Source organism: Planococcus citri, chromosome 2 (genome assembly GCF_950023065.1).
Source record: "Planococcus citri chromosome 2, ihPlaCitr1.1, whole genome shotgun sequence".
Lineage (NCBI taxonomy): Eukaryota > Metazoa > Arthropoda > Insecta > Hemiptera > Pseudococcidae > Planococcus > Planococcus citri.
In genome coordinates this window covers 37,602,477-37,622,635 of record NC_088678.1, presented here as the reverse complement: position 1 = coordinate 37,622,635, position 20,159 = coordinate 37,602,477, and the positions used below count along the sequence as shown (strand labels likewise).

Below are 20,159 nucleotides of genomic sequence, written 5' to 3'. Positions count from 1 at the left end.
AATAAAAAAGTTGTTGAACCACATCCACTTTTTTTCGACAAAATAACGTCGAAGCATTGCGCAGTCCAGATACTGCGATCCAGTATTTTGTGCAAGTCGTTGATCGTATCAGTAATCAAAAAATCTTCGAAGTTTGTAATAATTTGAAGGTGAATTATTAAATAGCGAATAAATCGTCAATCGTGCAATTAATTCGGTTTGTATATTTTACCTCTTGCTTCACATAATGCTTTTCATAATGTAGTCACTCGTTATTATATTTTATCTAAATTTATGCTATGGTGTTACAGAAATGGCCCTCAACTCGAGCATCTCTCGTGTTCTAAACACCCTGTCATCTGTATCTAGAAGAAATTTCGGATCATGTTATATCCTTGCAGCCAAAGCTAGCGATCCCATTCAACAATTATTTTTGGATAAACTCACCGAATTCAAGCAAAAAAGCTCGTAAGAGGACACTTCTGTTCTGTGGTATCTAGTCTTCGTTTCAAATAACTTTACCTAATGATAAATATTCGATTTTCCAGCGATAAAAATTTCTTGAAAGATAATCCTGCCCTGGAGAAACAATTGAAAGACGAATTGAATCGAGTTACTAAACAATACGGTGGTGAAAAGCCCGAAGATTTAGCTCAATTTCCTCAGATTAAATTGGAAGGTGAGTGTTGATATTTCTACGAAGTTACGAGAATATTGTTAATTTGTGTTTCTGTTTTCTTCTATTCGCTTCAGTGCTTCTACTACGAATGTATTTACCTTACAGTATACTTACAATGTTGATTTGAGAAAGTTGATTATTGTACGCAAATGTCTAATGTGTTTCGTATTCATTGATTTTGTTTCAGAGCCAAAAGTTGATCCTCAACCAGGTTTCTAAATGTGTAATTCGAAAAGAAATTGTCGGTTTAATTTAAATTTATATTGTGCGTAATATGTTATTATTGTTAATCAAGGAATAAATTTCGTAGTAAGTGTTGCAAGTGTTTGTCTGTCCTCTGTCGTATATTTATTTGCTTTTTAGTTTAGGTACTGACTACTGAGGATTGATGAATTATTAGTTTTGCGGTGCGCAACGAAGGCTGATGCTGATGTACTCAATACACTTAATCACATCTGTAAAAGCTGAAATATTGAAAATGATTCGACTGAGAGCGAAATTAACCCTCAATTCTCCTTTCGTGTTTTATTTTGGTGACCTACACTTCTGTTTTTTGGTTTCGATGTGATTGTACGTGTTTTATTCAAATCGCTGATTGTTTGTGTTAGATTGTTTATAATTATTTTCAATGAAAAGCTCGCCTTTTAGAAAACAGATAATTCATTGCAATTTTTATAATCCAAAGGCAAAGCAAATTAAATTTCGTTATCGAACACTTGTCACCTCATCATGAAAATGGCTATATTGCTTTGTGCAAAATTACTTTTAAGTTGCACCTCATCAGTCATCACCAAAAAGTAGATTTTAATTTTTTGGAAAACCATTGAAATTTTTTAATTACCTAGATAAACAAGTCTTTAGTTCGGAATTTCGGAATCGGTTTTCAATTAATTATTATGCTATGGAAATCAGCTATGTTTTTATAATTTGTTAAATTATTCAGCGAAATTGATGGACTTCGTCGTCTCATTCGATTCAGTGATTTTTTTGATCAAATAATAACAATTTGATCCTTGCCCTTTTGATCGTGAAAAAGTTCGACAATACAACAATCGTGGAGAATTTCCAGCGTTGGAACTGTTGGAAGCATTCTCCTTGTCTAGATGATAGTTGAATTCTGTTTTCTCGGTATATTGGTGGTCGGTATATGTTCGATTATTAAGTACTTATTTATTCGTCAATGATTAAAGGTCAGTATCATTTTGTAATGTGTGTTTTTTGAAACTGGTGTTTTGTGATTGTCATTGTATGAATTTCACACTGTGTTCATCGAAGAATTACAAGCATTTAGCTGTAAAATCGTAGGTATTCGTATTTCTTCTTCAACTTCACCAACTCCAGACCTTCGATGATCTCTTCCAACTACTGCAGCAGTTTCCATCCCAAGTTCGATTCAATATTGATTGTGAGCCAAAGATTTTCTTCTTCAACTCGAGACTTTCGACGACAGGACGACAGATAATGCAACTTTTCAGCATATTCCACTTCAATTCAACAATAATGGTGAGTTGGCTATAGTTTAGATTCTGATTCACGATGTTAATTGTTTGTTGATATGTTCACGTTCAGCGCCGGACGCTAAGAATTTGCAATACCTACGAAAAGATAATATGAAAATGTATCAAGTATCTAACTTATGTGAAATCGAAGTGAAAAACGCATCGCAGTGAAGAAAAACTAGCGCTTCAAGTTCAACCGGAAGTTGGAATACCTATTAGATTTAAACTCAACACTTATTTCATCCCTTGAAACTTTTGCTCTCACTTCGTTATTGACTCACATTATTTATCCTCGGATCATATGCAATCACTGAAATGATTTCACTGTCACCTTCTAACGATAGATTATTAGCAACGTTGGCTGTTGTTTTCAAATTTTTCTGTCGGAGTGTCGAGGGTTACTATACTCGTATCTACGTCTTCCTGGGATTGGATCAAAATATACGAGTAGATGACCATGACCAGTTTGTAGCAGAAAAACAAAACAAAACGCAAGAAGGAATCATGCTATTGATATTTCTTAGTATGTTCACTGGTTTCCAGCATTCGAAGCTTTATAGGTACTTACGTATTTTAAAGATCTACACCCTTGTAGGATTACGTGTTTCTGCGACCTGCAGTGCTTTCTTCGCCATTTCATTGACGGTGTAAAAATTGCTATGAATTATATTGTCATTAGTCGCCTGGTCGGCTTTGTTCAAGCTAAGCGTATGAATATTCTTCTCATTGCTTATAGTAAGCTTAAGTGCTCTGAAACAGTAATTAAAAATGAAGGATTGCTTGAAAAAAAAACAAGTTTTGCAGAGTGAAGTTAATATATTCAAACGTGAATTTAGTTTTAGTTGGGGTTTTTAAAAATGTGTGTGTAGATAGCATATGTATTATTCTGCGTATCTAACTATCTACCGCGGAGGTAGATATTAATATTATGCATTATGTTAAGCACAATAGCTAAACTTGAACAAGAAACTAACAAGGGAACTAACTAAGTATGTACCTGAACCGGCAGAAACGAAAATGAACGAATCAAAGCTAGATGGAAAGGGGACCACCTCAGGACTCCAAATCCAAAATTTCAAGTGCTAAAGTTGATTTCTCGATTTTTGGTAAATTTTAGAAAATTGAAAAATCCGAAAAATTATCAATTAAGTATTAATACCAAAAATATAAAATATTGATGAAAAATGGAATTTTCTCGGGAAGTGGTTCAGATGGCGTTCCTAACTCATTTAGGTACGACTGTCGAAATTCGTAAAACCTCAATTCCAGTCATTTTAGAGCCTCCAGCAATTTTTTATCATTTCTCCAGAAACTTGAAATTGCTGCAGAACGGCTAAAAATCAACTTTAGCACAAATAAGTTTATTTGGGGCCTGTGTGGACTGCCTTTAACCATTTTTTGCGGTTGATGCGAAAATCGGCTTTGAACTGTGCACCGGATACAATTAGCGGGAGAAGGTTCTAATGTCGATTTTCGAATACTACAAAGCAAATGCCATCGAATAAGACTCGGAGGCACTTTTTACACCCCTCCTGGGAGGTAGTTGAGGGGGTCAAATTTGACCCTTATCTTGCTTAATATGTTGAATAAATTTTAGAAATGTAATCAACGTAAGTGTACATTTTCTTACTACCGAAATAATGATGTTTATATCAATGTTTTTTGTACCGTAGAACCCAAATTTGCAATAATTGTTTCGATTCCAAGGGAGGGTGAGAACATATAGGGGAGTAGGTCTTATTTTACACAAAAAATCGAAATGTAGGTTTTCAAGGACGCTGATTTCAGAAATGCTATCAGTTTTTCACTTTGGGCGAAGCTAAGGGGATGATACTGCATTCAAGGGGTGGGATAAGAAAATTTTTCTCGAAAAATGGACATGTATGTCGAAATGCAGGTTTTCAAGGATGCTGATTTCAGAAATTCTATCGTTTTTTCATTTGGGCCAAACCCAAAGGAGTGATACAGATTTTGAGAGGTGGGGGATGAAATTTTTCACAAAAAATCGCGATGTATGTTAAAATGTATGTTTTTGAGGACACATGATTTTCAGAAATTCTATCGATTTTTCAGTTGGGTCGAAGCCAAGGTTATGATACTGCATTAGAGAAAAGAGTGCTTGTGCTACTCGTACAATTTCTGACAAAATGAATATTTCTCAACTTTTTCCTCGTAGTACAGTCATTTTAGCAAAATTTTTAGTCGAACCTCGAAAAAATTGGGGGCAAGCTGAATTTCACATTATTTGTTCAGATTGGTCTCTAAAACAACCCATCAAAAGTTGCACCCCGCAACTTGACTGCTACCCCCGCAAGAGGTCATTAACCTTTGCCGAAACATGTTTTTCGGCTTTATCGCCGAAATGAAGGGTCCAAGAGGGAAAATGTTCGAATAAATATTATTCTACGTTAAATTTCATATTACCTTGACCAGTTCAGTTTTTCCCAAAATGGCGATTTCACCCTTACTAAGGAGGGGGTAAAGTTGTCAATTTTATGAAAATTGTTTTAAAACATGAAAATCGACCATTTAGAACGTGAACTCGATTCACGGTACACTCGAAAATATTTTGACCAAAGTTGCACGCCGAAACTTGTATGCTACCTCCGCAAGAGGTCATTAACCTTTGTCAATCTACGTTTTTTGGCAATTTAACCGAAATGAAGGGTCGGAGGGGAAAAAGTGATTGAACTAAAGTTGTTCTACGTTAAATTTCCTATAGGCATGGCCAGTTCAGCTTTTCCCAAAATGGCGGTTTCACGCTTACTCAGGGGGGAGAGGGGTAATATAATGTTGTCAATTTTATGAAAATTGTTTTAAAAAATGAAAATTGACAATTTGAAACGTGAACTCGATTCAAGGTACATTCAAAAATATTTTGACCAAAGTTGCACACCGCAACTTGTCCGTCACCCCCCCCCCCCACCGCAAGAGGTCATTAACCTTTGTTAATCTACGTTTTTCGGCTATACCGCCGAAATGAAGGGTCGGAGGGATAAAAGTTTTCTTTTTTCCTAGGACACTCAAAATGCCTTCCAATTGATTTCTTTGTTCGAAAATAGGCTGTAAGCCAAATCGTAGCTTTTTATGTTGATTCGTTCGCAAACTGCTATTCATTCACCTATTTTTTCAAAAAACCTCATCGGAGAAAAGTTTGAATTTGAACCAAACGAATTTGAAAATATGTTTTCAAATTAGGTACCTAATCGAAAGATACACCAAGATAATGAACCTTTTATTCTTTGATACAAATTATTCCAAAACAAAAAATTTTAAAAATTCGATGGAGTCTCTTGAATCTTTTGAAACTACAACCTATCAATTCAAGAGGTCAAGAATGGTGTTTAGAAAAACAAAATTGAAGTGAGTTTATTTGATTCCCCTCGATAAATCTTTATTACAAATTATAATCATTACCTCACATTGGTCACCTGGGCAGCATACCAGTGGAATCTTTGGTCTCTAATATTCGGTCAAAATTTGAAAGTGAAATGACATGTTGTCTGTGACCATCTCAATGAGACTAAATTCAAATATTGGTTTATTTTTTTATTTTGACTAATCAGCTGGACTTGAGCCTACCTCCCTCCTTCACCCTCTGATACCTAAGTGCCCTTATTTTTCAACACATTTTTCTGCTACATATTTAATCAAGTTTTAACTTTTAACCATTTAAAACCTGATTTTCTGGTGTTTTTGATTTTTAGAGATTTTTTTGGGATTTTTAAATTTTTTTAGGCAGAACTTACTAAAAAATTACCTAAATCAATTTCTTGATTTTTTCAATGTTTTATAGGTATACCTATTCAACATACTTTTTAAAAAAATTTCTAATGCTAGGTGTCGTTTTATTCTTTTTTTTAAAATCATATTACCTACACAACAAAAGCAAATAGGTACCTACCTAATGAAAAAGTTATGGCATAGAAGGTTAAGTATCATCTTTTCAGTTTGAAAAATTATAATTTCATCAAATTTTTGTTTTTTAGAATATTTTTTACCATTTTTTTCTAATTTTTGAAATGTTCATGTGACACCTGTCTAAGTATTTATCAAAAAAGCGAAATCAGTTTTTTAATTACTTTTTTCAATTTGAAACACTTCCACTGTAAGGCTGAAATTACGATTACGCAAATAACTGAACTGGTCACGCTTATAGGAAATTTGACTCAGAATAATTTTAGTTCAATTACTTTTATCCCTCCGACCCTTCATTTCGGCGGTATAGCCGAAAAACGTAGATTAACAAAGGTTAATGACCTCTTGCGGTGGGGGGGGGGTGACGGACAAGTTGCGGTGTGCAACTTTGGTCAAAATATTTTTGAATGTACCTTGAATCGAGTTCACGTTTCAAATTGTCAATTTTCATTTTTTAAAACAATTTTCATAAAATTGACAACATTATATTACCCCTCTCCCCCCTGAGTAAGCGTGAAACCGCCATTTTGGGAAAAGCTGAACTGGCCATGCCTATAGGAAATTTAACGTAGAACAACTTTAGTTCAATCACTTTTTCCCCTCCGACCCTTCATTTCGGTTAAATTGCCAAAAAACGTAGATTGACAAAGGTTAATGACCTCTTGCGGGGGTAGCATACAAGTTTCGGCGTGCAACTTTGGTCAAAATATTTTCGAGTGTACCGTGAATCGAGTTCACGTTCTAAATGGTCGATTTTCATGTTTTAAAACAATTTTCATAAAATTGACAACTTTACCCCCTCCTTAGTAAGGGTGAAATCGCCATTTTGGGAAAAACTGAACTGGTCAAGGTAATATGAAATTTAACGTAGAATAATATTTATTCGAACATTTTCCCTCTTGGACCCTTCATTTCGGCGATAAAGCCGAAAAACATGTTTCGGCAAAGGTTAATGACCTCTTGCGGGGGTAGCAGTCAAGTTGCGGGGTGCAACTTTTGATGGGTTGTTTTAGAGACCAATCTGAACAAATAATGTGAAATTCAGCTTGCCCCCAATTTTTTCGAGGTTCGACTAAAAATTTTGCTAAAATGACTGTACTATCGGTCAGCTTTCTCAACCTCATTCTCACATTCTTATAAGAGATTTCAGCGTACACTAATTTTTAGATTGCCAAATCACCTCTAATCTCTTCAAAAGGGATAAATTTGCAAATTTCAATTAAAAATTTCTACTTTCAGAAGTTTTTACCCGATTTTTTTCAAACTTGCAGGGATGTTAGATACATACATCAAGAGTTATTCATGGAATTAAAAAAAAAATTCAAGCATATCTTGTGGGAAAAACGCGCATTTTTAACTTTTAAACAGCAATTTTGGTCATTTCTTTCAGCGGTACAAGTATGAAAAAAATATATACATATGATGTTATCTCACCTGGATGTACAGAATATATTTTCTCAAAATTTTCCATACTTACCTGTCTATAGGTATTGGTGGAAAACCGCAAAAACCTGATTTTTTTCATGGTTTTCCCGCTCAAATTGGTCAATTTTGCCGATTTCTTTTCTCGAAATACATTATAGCATAAAAGACAACCAACTACACCATTGGCCCAAATTTGGACCAAAATTAATTTTTTCTGTTTTATAATTTTTATTTAAAAAAATGATTCCCGCTATTTTGAGAACCACTAAACCACCTTCCGGGACACTCTCCCGGCCAAAATTAATCTACGGACTTATATCAACTCGAAATACATCATACGTGAAACGTGATGTGGAATAAGAAAATAAGGTGAAGATGGAAAAGTGACTTTTTGAGAAAATCGAGCTTAAAGTTTGGGTATTTTTTATGAGTTTAGGGGTAGCACTGCATGTATTGTGTACCTCGTATGTACCTTTATGAAACTTTCGAGGGAAAAATTCTGCATCCCTGTTAGTTTGAATGATGTCTTTGAAGTCAATTCGACCATGTGATCTCAACCTTAACTTCAACTCATCATTCCGAAATTGGTAAATTCGTTTTTGAGGACGATGCAAGTCTCCTAGGAGCATGAAACCAGTGAAGTGAAACCACTCCCAATCGCGTTTTCACTCTTGAAAATACCCAAAACCACCAACAACTCAAAATCTATTTTTCTCACCTTGACTTCATCTTCTTATTCCATAATTACATAGGTATGTTAATGTCAATGAAATTGAAAATCTTTGATTTTTTGTTACCTATGATAAGTGCACTTGACTTTGACAAACTCGCCAGTATGTCTTCCCAAAGTCGTCTGTCTGTCTGTCTGCTTAGCTTCTTAAAGTCATTGACCCGTCTGACTGGCACTGAAGGTCACTGACCAACCTGTGTGGTCTCTCATGGTCATCTGCCTACCTGTCTCGCCTCTCGAGATTACGTGAGCGCCTATTGCGGCTGTCCGAGGTCGTCTGTCTGCGTGTCTGGCCTCTTAAGGTCATTGACCCGTCTGGCTGGTCTCTCAATGTAGTCTGTATTTTTGTGTGGCCTCCTAAGGTCATTGACTCATGTGTCTGAAATATCAAGGTGACTGACTTACCTGTATGGCTTCTCAAGGTAGTCTGTCTTCTTGTCTGGCCTCTTAAGGTCATTGACCCGTCTGGCTGGTCTCTCAATGTCGTCTGTATTTTGGTGTGGCCTTCTAAGGTCATTGACTCATGTATCTGAAATATCAAGGTACTGACTTACCTGTATGGCTTCTCAAGGTAGTATGTCTTCTTGTCAAGCCTCTTAAGAGCATTGACCTTAACTTTAGGCATCTTTCAAATTCATCTGCGATTAAAGGTGCGTAAAATGTTCGTGACGCTACTGATTTTTACTCCAATGTCCTTTTCCACTCCTCAACTAAACTTCAGTATTGTGCATGAGTAATTTCAATTTTGTTCAGATCCCTCCTGGTCCTGACTTGAACTACTTGTTTGCATTTTCGATGAAATGAATTTTCAAATGAACTATAGGAATACGAAGAGAAAGTTTAGAAACTGTACACATTTGTTCTTCATTTTTTTCTCTTAAACTGTTGCCTTCACTTCGAGATACAGCAAAATACCTAACCAACATACAACTGTAAAGATTCTTACGAGTATCTATCTGGCAGAATGCTAGAAAATAGTCTCCTAGCAAAAAAGAAAATAATAGCTTTATAAAAAAGTTCGACATACAGGAAGAGAGGGTCAAGAAAATAAAGCAGAGAGGTGAAGCGAGGTGAGTTAAACACTAGGAAATCAAGTAAAATTATATTAATTGCGAGAGGCATTTTGCGCATGCATGCGAAAAAGGGGTGACTTCTCCATGGGAAAAAGCTAGGTTACGTGGAAAAGCGTAGCGAGGGGGGGGGGGTGCGACGACCAAGTCAGCATCGTCGTCGTCAATGAGAAGAAAACGTATACCTATTTCGAGGCGACTTTTTCGGTCAACGGCGGTGGTGATGTTTCAGTTGGTATGAAAATTTCGCGTAACACGAACGCTCGTCGGGGTTGCTCTTCAGCTTCGGATTGTTTTCTCGTTACGTAATTATAATCGCGATCGGTGATTACCGGCTAAAAAATTTAATCGTTCGGACTCCAAAAATTACTTATCGAGGTCGAGTAGAATTTTTATACTGCATAAGTTACATTTTTTTTTACATATTGGAAAATTTCAAGTTGAGTGATTTGTGCGTGAATTTTTTCCCCACGATGGATAGTTCACGAGGTAAAATTTCCAAAATTATTCGTCGTACGAACTGCGAAACAATTTTGTGAATGAAAATGACTGCATATCGATCAAGTTCACATATCGGATCATATCGTCGGTGATTTTAGTTAATTTTTTTTCAATTAGTAGAAATTTTTTAGCATATCGAACGTTGTTTTTTTTTTCAAACGAGATTTTTCCGCGTTTAGAATTTAATTCGCTATCTATACCGATGTTTTCTCGAGCAAATATCACGATCGGTTGTTGATTTCGTTTAGAAAATATAGAAAAAGTCGACAGTATGCGAAAAGGTGTTTGTGTCTGTGTGATGTTACCTGTATTTATGTGAAGTTCAATATGCATATCTTGGAGGTATTTTTCATCCTATGGAATATTTTGTACGCGCTTTCTGCCCGAGTTGAAATCGCCGAGCAACAAGGTAATTTAATTGTTGATTTTTTAAAATAATTACTGCTCGTTTACAGGTCTCACTGAATATTTCGTTCGGTTATTTAAAGCGTACGTGATTTTATGTTAAGAGAAAATTGAGATTTGGAAAAAAAAATCAAAATCTTTCGACGTAAATATTTTTTTTACGTAATCTTCTTGGTGATTTCGTATTTTCAAGATATTTTTTTATCTAAGATGAATTTCAAATTTGAAAATTCATCTTTTGAATCAAATTTTCGGTATACCTATCTACGTTTTTCAACTGTCCGAAGTGATGGAAAGGGTTACCTACTCGTCATGTTTGAAATGTAGAAAGGTGCACATTTTGTACTCGTATTTTGTCAGTTGTTAATTTATCAAATTGTTATCTGTCGAAAATTACCAACTGCCATTGTTTTAGCGAAGCCGAAGCCTTTATCGCATGAACTCTTGCATCGAGTTCAACTTGTCAAGAGTCAGTTACATTTTGATTTATCAAATCCACTTGTTTGGAAATTAATTCAACATCAGTGATTGAATTTTTAAGCAGTTTCTGTCTCATTTACAAATGGAAAATGTTAACTATTCTGTGCTTATGGATAAACGTACCTGAAATTTGGAAATTTTTATTACCCTATCTAGGTTTGTGACGGAGTAAAATAAGTTTTTTCTTCGCGAAAAGTAAGATTTCTCAGAGGAATTAGGATCTTGCCAAACTCGACTAATTTAAATTTTATGCGACCGATTTGATGCAAATTGGAGAAAAATGTACGTGATGTTTTGTGTTTGAAGAAGGAATATTATGGGAGAAGCACAAAGTTTTTCGAATTTCGTTTTGTTGAAATTAAAAAAAAAAATAGATTAAAATATTCTTAGTTCGTTGTCACAATCATAAAATAATTTTCCAAGGCATGAAAAATTTTACATTTTCGAAAACAATATTATTTAAAGAGATTTCTCTTTTAGATGAAAATTTCTGCAGAAAAAATTTAGATCTTTCGAAATTTCAGTTGAAAAATTTTGATCTCTGTTCGGAATGAGCGGAATTTTTCGAAAATTTTACCCACTACTTCAGATTGAATTTTACTCAATTTTTCAAATAATGTATCTTTTCAACTTTTTTTTTTCATTTTATGAACCTTAAGTTACATCATATTAAGTTTTTAGCCAGAATTGAAAAATCAATTGCCCAGCAAAAAATTGAAATTTTTCATGTCGTATGTTTTTTTCATTATTTTTTCTTAAATTTTCCAGGGTCAACGATTTGTAATAACCTTGGTCAATATTCCAAAATAAACGATTCGTTTCTATGTAAAGTAATAGAAATCTATTATCACGTTTATTCGACAATAATGTTGGAATATTTATTCAAATTCTGTGAGAATTTGTGTACCTAGTACCTTCCTACCTAAAATGTCTCTCCGGTATAAAAATTAAACTGTCGTCGCAGAATACTTTTAAAGCATTCTTTCGAGACCATTTTCTCTCGATAAAGGAATTCGGACACACGTTTATTAATAAGTAATGTGTATATTTGAAAAAAAGTAACCTTTTTAAAGATGTAAAGAGTTCCCAATATAGGCACATTTCTCTTTCCAGTCTTCTAATACAGGGTTGGACTTGAAAAAAGCGATTCGGTTTGGTTTTGCTTGCTCATTGAATTTTCATATTGGATGAAGAGTCGAAACCTTCTCTAAAAGACCCCAAAAAAAAGAGGAGAAGACCTTTTCAGTAGAGAAGTTACGGAATGGGTGAAAAACAATAACGATAAGAACATAACAACGTGAGAATATCTTTTCTCCGATTTGAAAAATATGGTTTTCTGATTTAACCATCTTGTCGCGAAATCTAGGCTCTCAAAAAAAGGCCATTTTCGAAAAAATCGCGGTTTTTCGCTCTTGTCACTACCCAATCGTCCAAGACCTTTTCTATAGAGCTCTACTGAGCGGTTGAAAATTTGTAAACTGTTTATTTTTGGATAAATTCCAGTTTTGAAATTTTTTTCTTTGCAAATATTCCTCATTAAGTATGCCAAAATATTGAAAGAAATAATTCCTGAAACTGGGGAAATATTTTTGAATGCAGTGGTGCCAATTTTTTGGTCGTTATCTCGATTTTTTGAAGTTCGAAATGATGACCAAAAAAATTGGCATCACTGGTGGCCAAAATATCCCCCAATTTCCAAGAATGATATCTTTCAATATTTTGGCATAAATAATGCGAAATATTTTGCAGAAAAGAAGGCTTTCAAAACACGAATTCGTCCAAAAATCGGCGATTGGCAAATTTTCAACTGCTCAGTAGAAGGAACCGTAAAAGTGGTCTGGAATTCTGAAGGTAATAGTAAAGATTGACTCAGAATCTCGAATATTTTCATTTGGGTTTAGGCAATTTTTCCAAAAAAACAAGTTGGGTAGCGACAGAGCAGCGAAAAAACAACAATTTTTTCAAAAATGCCCCCTCTTTGAGAACTCATACCTCTCTTCCAGGAGTACCTCCGGAGCTAAAATTGTTTCTGAGTAACTTTCAACTTGAAATGATGGTTTCTACTAAATTTGGTCAAAATCTGCCAACTTTTTTTGGGGGAAAAGCGATCAGGTCAAATGTATAGATTTTCATTATTCGGTTCAGGTTGTGCTACAAAAGATCCAGTTTTTTGTTTATCAATTTGTGTATTTTTTTTAATACCAGGAACAAAATTTATGCATGTACATACAATAGTACATAAATTACTTATGTATCTATAGGTGAATCTAAATTGATACAGCTCAAGTTATTTAAAATTGAAAATTCAAAGATAATCCATACCTAATATAATATTAAAACATTATCTAGGAAGAATTACACATATAAATATAAAAATAGGACCACTACTAAGAAGTACAAGTAGATCGAAATGTATCCTTTTTGAATGTAAAAAATATTGCAATAAAAATACCCTCCAAAATAGTTCCAAAGTGTTGTAATGACGAAAGAATTCCCTGCCTGATATGGTTATCTCGTGAAGAACTCGTTTCCAATCCATCTTTCGAGGCTCTATCGATCAAAATAATCACTTCCAGTCTAATCATCATACAAAGTTGCATAATACTAATGAAAGCAGCGAAACCACCGAGCATCAAAAGAAGACGAATATGAAGCGAGAACCTAGACTTTAATTCGTTTCTATCGATGCTGGCTGACTGTATGTACCAAAATGCACCAGCAATCGGAATTAAACGAGAGACGCGAATAACAGTTATCAATATTTCCGTATAAAATGAATATTCTACGTCACTGAAAGTACTCTTATTTAAAAATTGAATCCACACCAAAACGTAAAGCAGAGGAATGCTTGTTCCTAAAAAGCAATACGTATAAAACTTTTTGTTTTTATGGTCTGTGGAAGGCTGTTGCAAATACAAAGCAATTTTTCGAAAACATAAGCTTAGATCGAGAGCCATGATTAATTTGAAAATCGTAGTCGATAGGTTTATGAAACTATGAAAATATGAGAAAAAAAGAAATAGGTATGTTTCTGGACTTAGAAACAAATCCGAAATGTACGAAAATACATTGTGTAATAATAAAAGAAAACAGTAAAAAGTGAGATTCTTAGTTGCCAAGCTTTGACTTGGTATCTTACCACTTTGGAAAAATTTATAAAAATGTATGATTAAGCAGATACTTGATGGTATGATTGCGATATCTCCTGTGAGTTCCACTAAATTGTACAAGTTCCATGTGTCATTCATTACTGCATCCGCAATATTTTTGTGCTTTAATTAACAGCTAATGGGTAGTAGTTAGTTTCAAAACCTGAGAGTAAATTAAAAATAATATAAGTAATATTCTAAAATTACGTACATAGTAAAATATTAGATACAATAAAAAATTGTATAATATTATTATTTACCTGCTTGGATATGGTTTGTTGAGAAGATTTTTATTTTCTGTTGCCATCTGTTATACATACAGAAATCAGAGTAGGTATGATGGGAAGTCTTTTTTTCCCGAGTTAGGTATAAAGTCACTGTTTCATTTATTTCGTATAGGTACACTATGGCACAAACCTAAGTTCTTCTTCAAACATACATATGTAATGTAGGTACTTGTAAAATGAGTGTGTGTACGTGTATGTAGGTAACGTTGATACAGTACATTTTTGTGTTATTGTTGATAATTCATGAAACAGCAGGATGGGGATAAATTATCATAATTATCAGCATCTAATGCACAAGTAGATAAATTCTCGTATCAAAATCAGTTTTCATTTTTTTTTTTTTTTTTTTTGACGAATGCTGTGTAATAAGTGATAGGTGAGTTCAGTTGCAATGAAACAGCTCGAATTTTTTTTCTCAGTGAGGAGCATGGGCCAGGAATCTTCAAATGAGCGTCATTTTTGAAAATGTTAATTTAATCCTCTACTTACAAGCGGCTTGAAGATAAATGGATCGTAAACATTTTGATTTTTCATCAATTTTGAGGCACTGTTGTATCATTAAGTAAAAATTCTGTCCCAGAAAAATTAATGTCAAGATTCGTTCTCAGCTGGTTGAAGTACCCCGATGTCGGGTTAATGTTTTTGCGAGCATTCTGATGAGAATATAAAAATTCATATTTTTTCGCTCCTTTTAGTGATTGTTTGAGAAAATCAACCCAAAAAAGCGAATTTGGTAAATTTTATTGAAATGGCTGTGTATAGTAATTGGGGTACATATTATTTTGAACTGATGAGCACGAATTCAACATGCTTCTAAGTTTTACCCCCTCCCCCAAAAAAGTTTTAATGGTTAAAAAGTGCTATAAAATTAATAAGAAATTGAAATTTTCATGATTCATTGATATTTAAATCGCTTGTCAAGGACCAAAAGTTGTATTGAATTTCAACATCAAAGAATCGGGGAGGTTCATAAATCCATGTCAATAGTTTTTAGATGGTGGGGGGGGGATTTGCAGAGATGACATTACTCAAAAATGGGGGAAAACATTATTTTCTAAAGAAATTACTCCAATTTGAGGACCTTTGGCTCGGCTTCCTTTGCAGCTGAAGGATATTCAAAATGTTCTGAATAGTCTTTCACTCAAAGTAAAACTTCCTCACCAATTTTCGTCAAAATTTAAGACTTTTTTCAGGGATGGAAAGCTGAAAGATGAAACTTTTGGCTTTAGCTTTTAGCTTTCAAAAATCCCAAACTTCCTCAGCTTTTAGCTTTCAGCTTTTCAAATGTTTTTTAATGAGGTGAATAGAAAGGAAAATGGAAACTCACAACGACAACGAAAAAAAAACTTGAGAAAACTGAAACTTGTGAAAAATAAAATGTGAAAATCAAAAAAGAACTCAAACAAAAACTGAAACAAATGAATTTATAAAAAAGCTGAAAGAAAGCTGAATAAATGAAGCTTTTGGCTAGAGCTTTTAGCTTTCAAAAATCCCAATCTTCCTAAGCTTTTAGCTAGCTTTCCATCCCAGCTTTTTTTTTTTACTTCGACCTAATGGTCGTGTTGGATGTGTGACTTTTATTGATAATTATTAGGGCTAGGATTTTTATGATAATCCTTTTTTTGTGGCAACACCCTATACGGCATAAATATATTTTCTTTGCGTTTCATGATATTCTGAGGCGAATGGTGAAAGTTGATAGTGCTTTTTTTTTTGGTTTTTTGGGGGGTAAATGCTTATAAATGCTTATTTTGGGCTAAAAAGGCGGAAATTTTGCTTTTTTGGGGCTTTTTTTCGTCGTTAGCGCTTTTTTTGGTAAAAAATTGGTTAAATTGAAGAAATTAGTTCCAGAAATACAAAAATTTATCAACTTTTTGCATATTTAAAAAAAAAAAATATTTGTTGAAAAAAGATGAGTTCAAGAAAACAAGGGAGGAAAAACTGAAAAATAACAGATTCAGTTTTCATTTTTCAATTTTTATTTTATTTATATGTGACGCGACGCGACAAAATCGACCTTCGAGCCGAAAACAAGTTTTTGAGTTATGGGGGGTTAACGTTTTCAGTCCAGTTCTGCTCATTTAGCGGAAGCGCTTGCGTTCTAATCACGTTCTCCGGCTAAACTGAGCTAAACATAGTCTTGGATAACGTTTCTTGTCTGTTTTGTGTGAACATCATTGGGTGAAATGGTTATTTACATTGAAACAGGGGGCTCAGTTGTGATTGCGCTCATTTTTTCAAATTTTTTAAAATTTTGTTCATTATTTCAATTTTGAAATCGATCTGGAGGCGAAAAAAAGCGTTCTACGAGAAATATACATCAAGCAAAGTTGTAGAGAATTAAATTTCCAAAAACCTATAAGAGGTTTATTTTTCTCAAAAATGCATAGTTTTTCCGTTTTTCTCAAAAAACAGAAATTTTATGGTAATCATCATGAGGTTTTTGTTTTTTGAGAAAAACGGAAAAACTATGCATTTTTGAGAAAAATAAACCTCTTCTAGGTTTTTGGAAATTTAATTCTCTACAACTTTGCTCGATGTATTTTTCTCGTAGAACGCTTTGTTTCGCCTCCAGATCGATTTAAAAGTTAAAATAATGAAAAAATTTTTAAAAAAATAAAAAAATCCAAAAAATGAGCTCACTTCTGACTGGATTACCCTGTATATGGAGCTATGCAAATCATAGGAACTTCTGGGTGGTTTTAAATGATTTTTGAATGTCCGAGTACCAAAAATCCGTCAAAAAGTGAAAAATAATTTTTTAGGTCCGAAGGTCGATTTTGTCCCGTCACGTCACATATATTTTTTTTTTCAATTTCTAGTTTCAGTTTTTCCCTTTTTTTTTCATTTTCTTCTTTTCGTTCATTTTGGTTCAAGTTGTACATACATTTAAGGGAGGTATCTTGCTGGGTTTGAAAAAACCTTCATTTTGATAGGTAACATGGTAGGATTTGATAGCGCTTTTTTTGCTTTTTTTTTTACATTTTTATTACTTTTTTATAGCGCTTAAAACGTGTTTGATAGCGCTCAAAAATCCTAGCCCTAATAATTATTTATCAAACAATCGAATTGGAAACATTCCGTGATGAGTGATGAGATGAAAATAAATGTATAGATAAATAATTTATTACCACTGCAGTCATTTCCTTTTTTTTAATGAAAAGGTAGAACTATTACTCAAACGATATGATTTGAATCTCATAAATTGAATCCAGATGATAGTTTGTTTCACTTAAGAATAAAAGGTGTGAATTTAATTTCTAAAAAATCCGGAGCAAGTTATGCATTTATTGTTGCATATTCGTGTGACATTCAACGTATTATTTTTTCAATGTAATTAGTCGGGTGTTAACCGGGTAACGTTATTCCCTTCAGATCATCAGTTCAATAGAATAAGTACTTTTAGACATGTCACACCTTTAAATTTTTTTTTACAAATGCTTGAAAATTTCGAACTGGAGAAAACTCCAGAAAATACGTAGGTCTAGGTGCCTATCAACTTTTTACAAAAATTTACCGCGTCGTGTTTTTCAGAATTTATATACCTAAAACCTACAATTTATAAAAAATTTAAAATTTTTATGCACTTATTCCAGAAATATCTCAATTTGATCTTTCAGGTGTGTTAGGGGCCAAATTCTACAAGGTGTGGTGGTGAGATAAACTTTCTGGTGGAAAAGTTTTGGCATCAATGCGTACACTTGAGACACTTGAGATTACTTTTAACCAAATTTGGGGTTGAATGGCTATCTTTTTACCATCTTAATGGGGCGAGGGGAGGGGAGGGGAGGGGGTTCATCAATAAATATCGTTAGTTAGGTTTTAAAAAATATAGACTATTCAATCAAGTTTCTATCTCCTCTGTCATAAATCTATGCATTATTGTAAAATTTTTGGAATGAAATCTTGGTTCCCTTGATTGAACCGATTTTTGTAAAATTTTCGCGGTAAATTGGTAGGTACCAATCCGAAGAACGATCCTGGAAAGTTTAGCTTCGAATGCTCCAATAGTTCGGCCGTAGCAAAAGTGAAAATTTCCTCTTGTTTTATGAACTTCCTGAATTGAAATTTGGATAAGATTTCCATGATGAGTGGTGGATTGTGATTTTGTTTTGATATTTGACGAAGTCCATGTTCTAAAAAATTGAAATTATTTTCAAAAAATACAATTTATAAATCATTAATAACAATGCAGTTGAAAATTTTGCGAGGAGTGTGATAATATTGCATGTAGCCGGATAAAGGACAGGTGAATTGTCTCCTATTCTATAAAATCTTTGAACTGTGTCTCATACAGTCGATATGTGGGTACAAGGGAGAGAGAGAGAAAGGAAGATAGAAATCTTTGAAGCTTATACGATTAATAACCTCAAGCGTATCATCTTTGAATAAATTTTTACCCTCGCAGGTCGGTACATAGTAATACCTAATCGAAAATGGAAAAAATCAACCGCAACTTTTTTGTTTAAATTCGCTTTGATCCTGGTTTACCCCCATCTGTACATTAATCTGCTTTCAAGAGTAAACAATGTCCACGTGTGTATGTGCTCGACTGCTCGTGTATCGCTCGAGAGAACGTCGACAACGGCGCTGGTCAAAAAAAAAAGGGCAGCAGAGGATTATTCGGTCTTTTATCAACAATCAAATGCATGCACCTTTCGCGTTCACATTCAAAAAAAAAAAAAAATACTGCGCAGTGATTACTAAGCTGGTAATATTTTCGTATCCTCAAAATATGCGAGTAAATGGGCCTAATAATATTGGCTAAAGTATGAGGAGGAAATTGGTTAGCTTGGATGCTAAATGGAGAAGGAAAAATAAGAAGCTTGGTAATGGTTACGTATACTCGTAGTTAGGACAGTTACGTGGTATGCAGAGTAGCGGTAGAGTATTTGGGGGAGGGGGGTGAATGGAGGAAGTGGAGCTGGTGTAGTGTACGAGTAAATTTACTGCCTAGAGAATCGTTATACCGTATAATTTCTGTTCGCCTTGGGAGAGGTGCAAAATTATCAGAAAGTTTTGCAAAGTTGCCATAAATCTAGGCGTTTTTTGATTTTGCCATTTTTTTTTTTTACCAACCCTCGTTAAGGGTATGTTTGTAAAACGACTATACGCGGTCGCTCAACTCCGGCTGAGATTTCCGATAATCGAGATAAGCTATAATATAAGGGAAGGTTTTAGCATCCCGCTCCCTATATTTTTGTTAATTAGGCTTATCTGTATGAATTTAATTACATTATTGCGAGAGGTATTGGAAGATGAAAATTTCATTGTTTGAGGATGACACTCGAAATGATGAAAAATCATTTCCGGTTCAATGTTGAAATGATTTTTTTATTACGTGTAAGTCGGGCATATCTGCACTATACCTACCTGTACGTAGTTTTCCTCATTTTTTTGAGAACTAGTCGAAAGACGAAGGGGACAAGCAACACGCCACTACGATAGATGTGTCTCTTGGGATTATGCTGGCGGGCATGGTATAACCTTGAAATGCATTATAGTATGTGAATGTGTATTCCGCCCTCTTTGAAATCAAATCGTAGGTACTTTCGTGTTTTTGAATAAAAAAATCGTCGACACGCGAATTTTTCCCCTTGTTTTATGGAAATCGTCCGATTATCGTATTTTGGGATGGAAAAGAAGATGTAAAGTTATGAAAAGGTGTGGAAGGTGAGAAATTTATAGCGAAAGATGGTATAAAAATTTCGTAGTTTAGGAACATTGTGTCGTCGTTTAAGACATACCTACACGATTTTGAATGTTTGGCTTTGCTGTGTTACTGTTTTGTTTATTAATATTTCAGTTTTATTTTTCTGTTATTTTGGATACAGTTTGATGATGAGTTATCTTTTTTTTCACATACTGTATCAATCAGAACACTTGAGAAAAATTGGCTCGAATGGCAATGGTCTTTTTAGATCCTCTAGAACAAACATTATACCCATGAAAAAATTCTGCTCAAAATTTTTTACTCAAGCTCACAAAGCACCCGTCTCAACTTATATTCATATGAGCATAACTCTGCTCCCTCAAT

At 34.2% G+C, this 20,159-nt stretch overlaps 2 protein-coding genes across 3 annotated transcripts in view; both read left to right on the top strand.

Moving 5' to 3' along the window:
- The first annotated feature begins 37 nt into the window (after nt 1–37).
- On the top strand, nt 38–976 carry ATPsynCF6 (ATP synthase, coupling factor 6). Its single transcript, XM_065350011.1, has 4 exons — nt 38–196; nt 291–447; nt 528–658; nt 846–976. The coding sequence occupies exons 2-4, from the start codon at nt 293–295 to the stop codon at nt 875–877; spliced, it is 318 nt and encodes a 105-aa protein (XP_065206083.1). The 5' UTR covers nt 38–196; nt 291–292; the 3' UTR covers nt 878–976.
- A 564-nt stretch (nt 977–1,540) lies between these two features.
- Nucleotides 1,541–20,159, top strand: part of LOC135835650 (synaptogenesis protein syg-2-like) — a 494,360-nt gene continuing 475,741 nt past the window's right edge. Inside the window, exon 1 of one of the 2 annotated variants that reach the window (XM_065350008.1) lies at nt 1,541–2,161. Coding sequence is in view for 1 of the 2 variants with exons in the window: in XM_065350007.1 (XP_065206079.1) it covers nt 10,129–10,210 (82 nt within the window). In the remaining variant the exon portion in view is untranslated. Of the gene's footprint in view, nt 2,162–9,509; nt 10,211–20,159 lie in introns of those variants that run through there. The other variant, XM_065350007.1, reaches the window with a different exon arrangement.

Coding starts and splice junctions, on each gene's coding strand:
- ATPsynCF6 (XM_065350011.1), top strand. CDS start 293: ATGGCCCTCAACTCGAGCATCTCTCGTGTTCTAAACACCCTGTCATCT. Junction 448..527: donor GAATTCAAGCAAAAAAGCTC/GTAAGAGGACAC, acceptor TCGATTTTCCAG/CGATAAAAATTTCTTGAAAG. Junction 659..845: donor TCCTCAGATTAAATTGGAAG/GTGAGTGTTGAT, acceptor ATTTTGTTTCAG/AGCCAAAAGTTGATCCTCAA.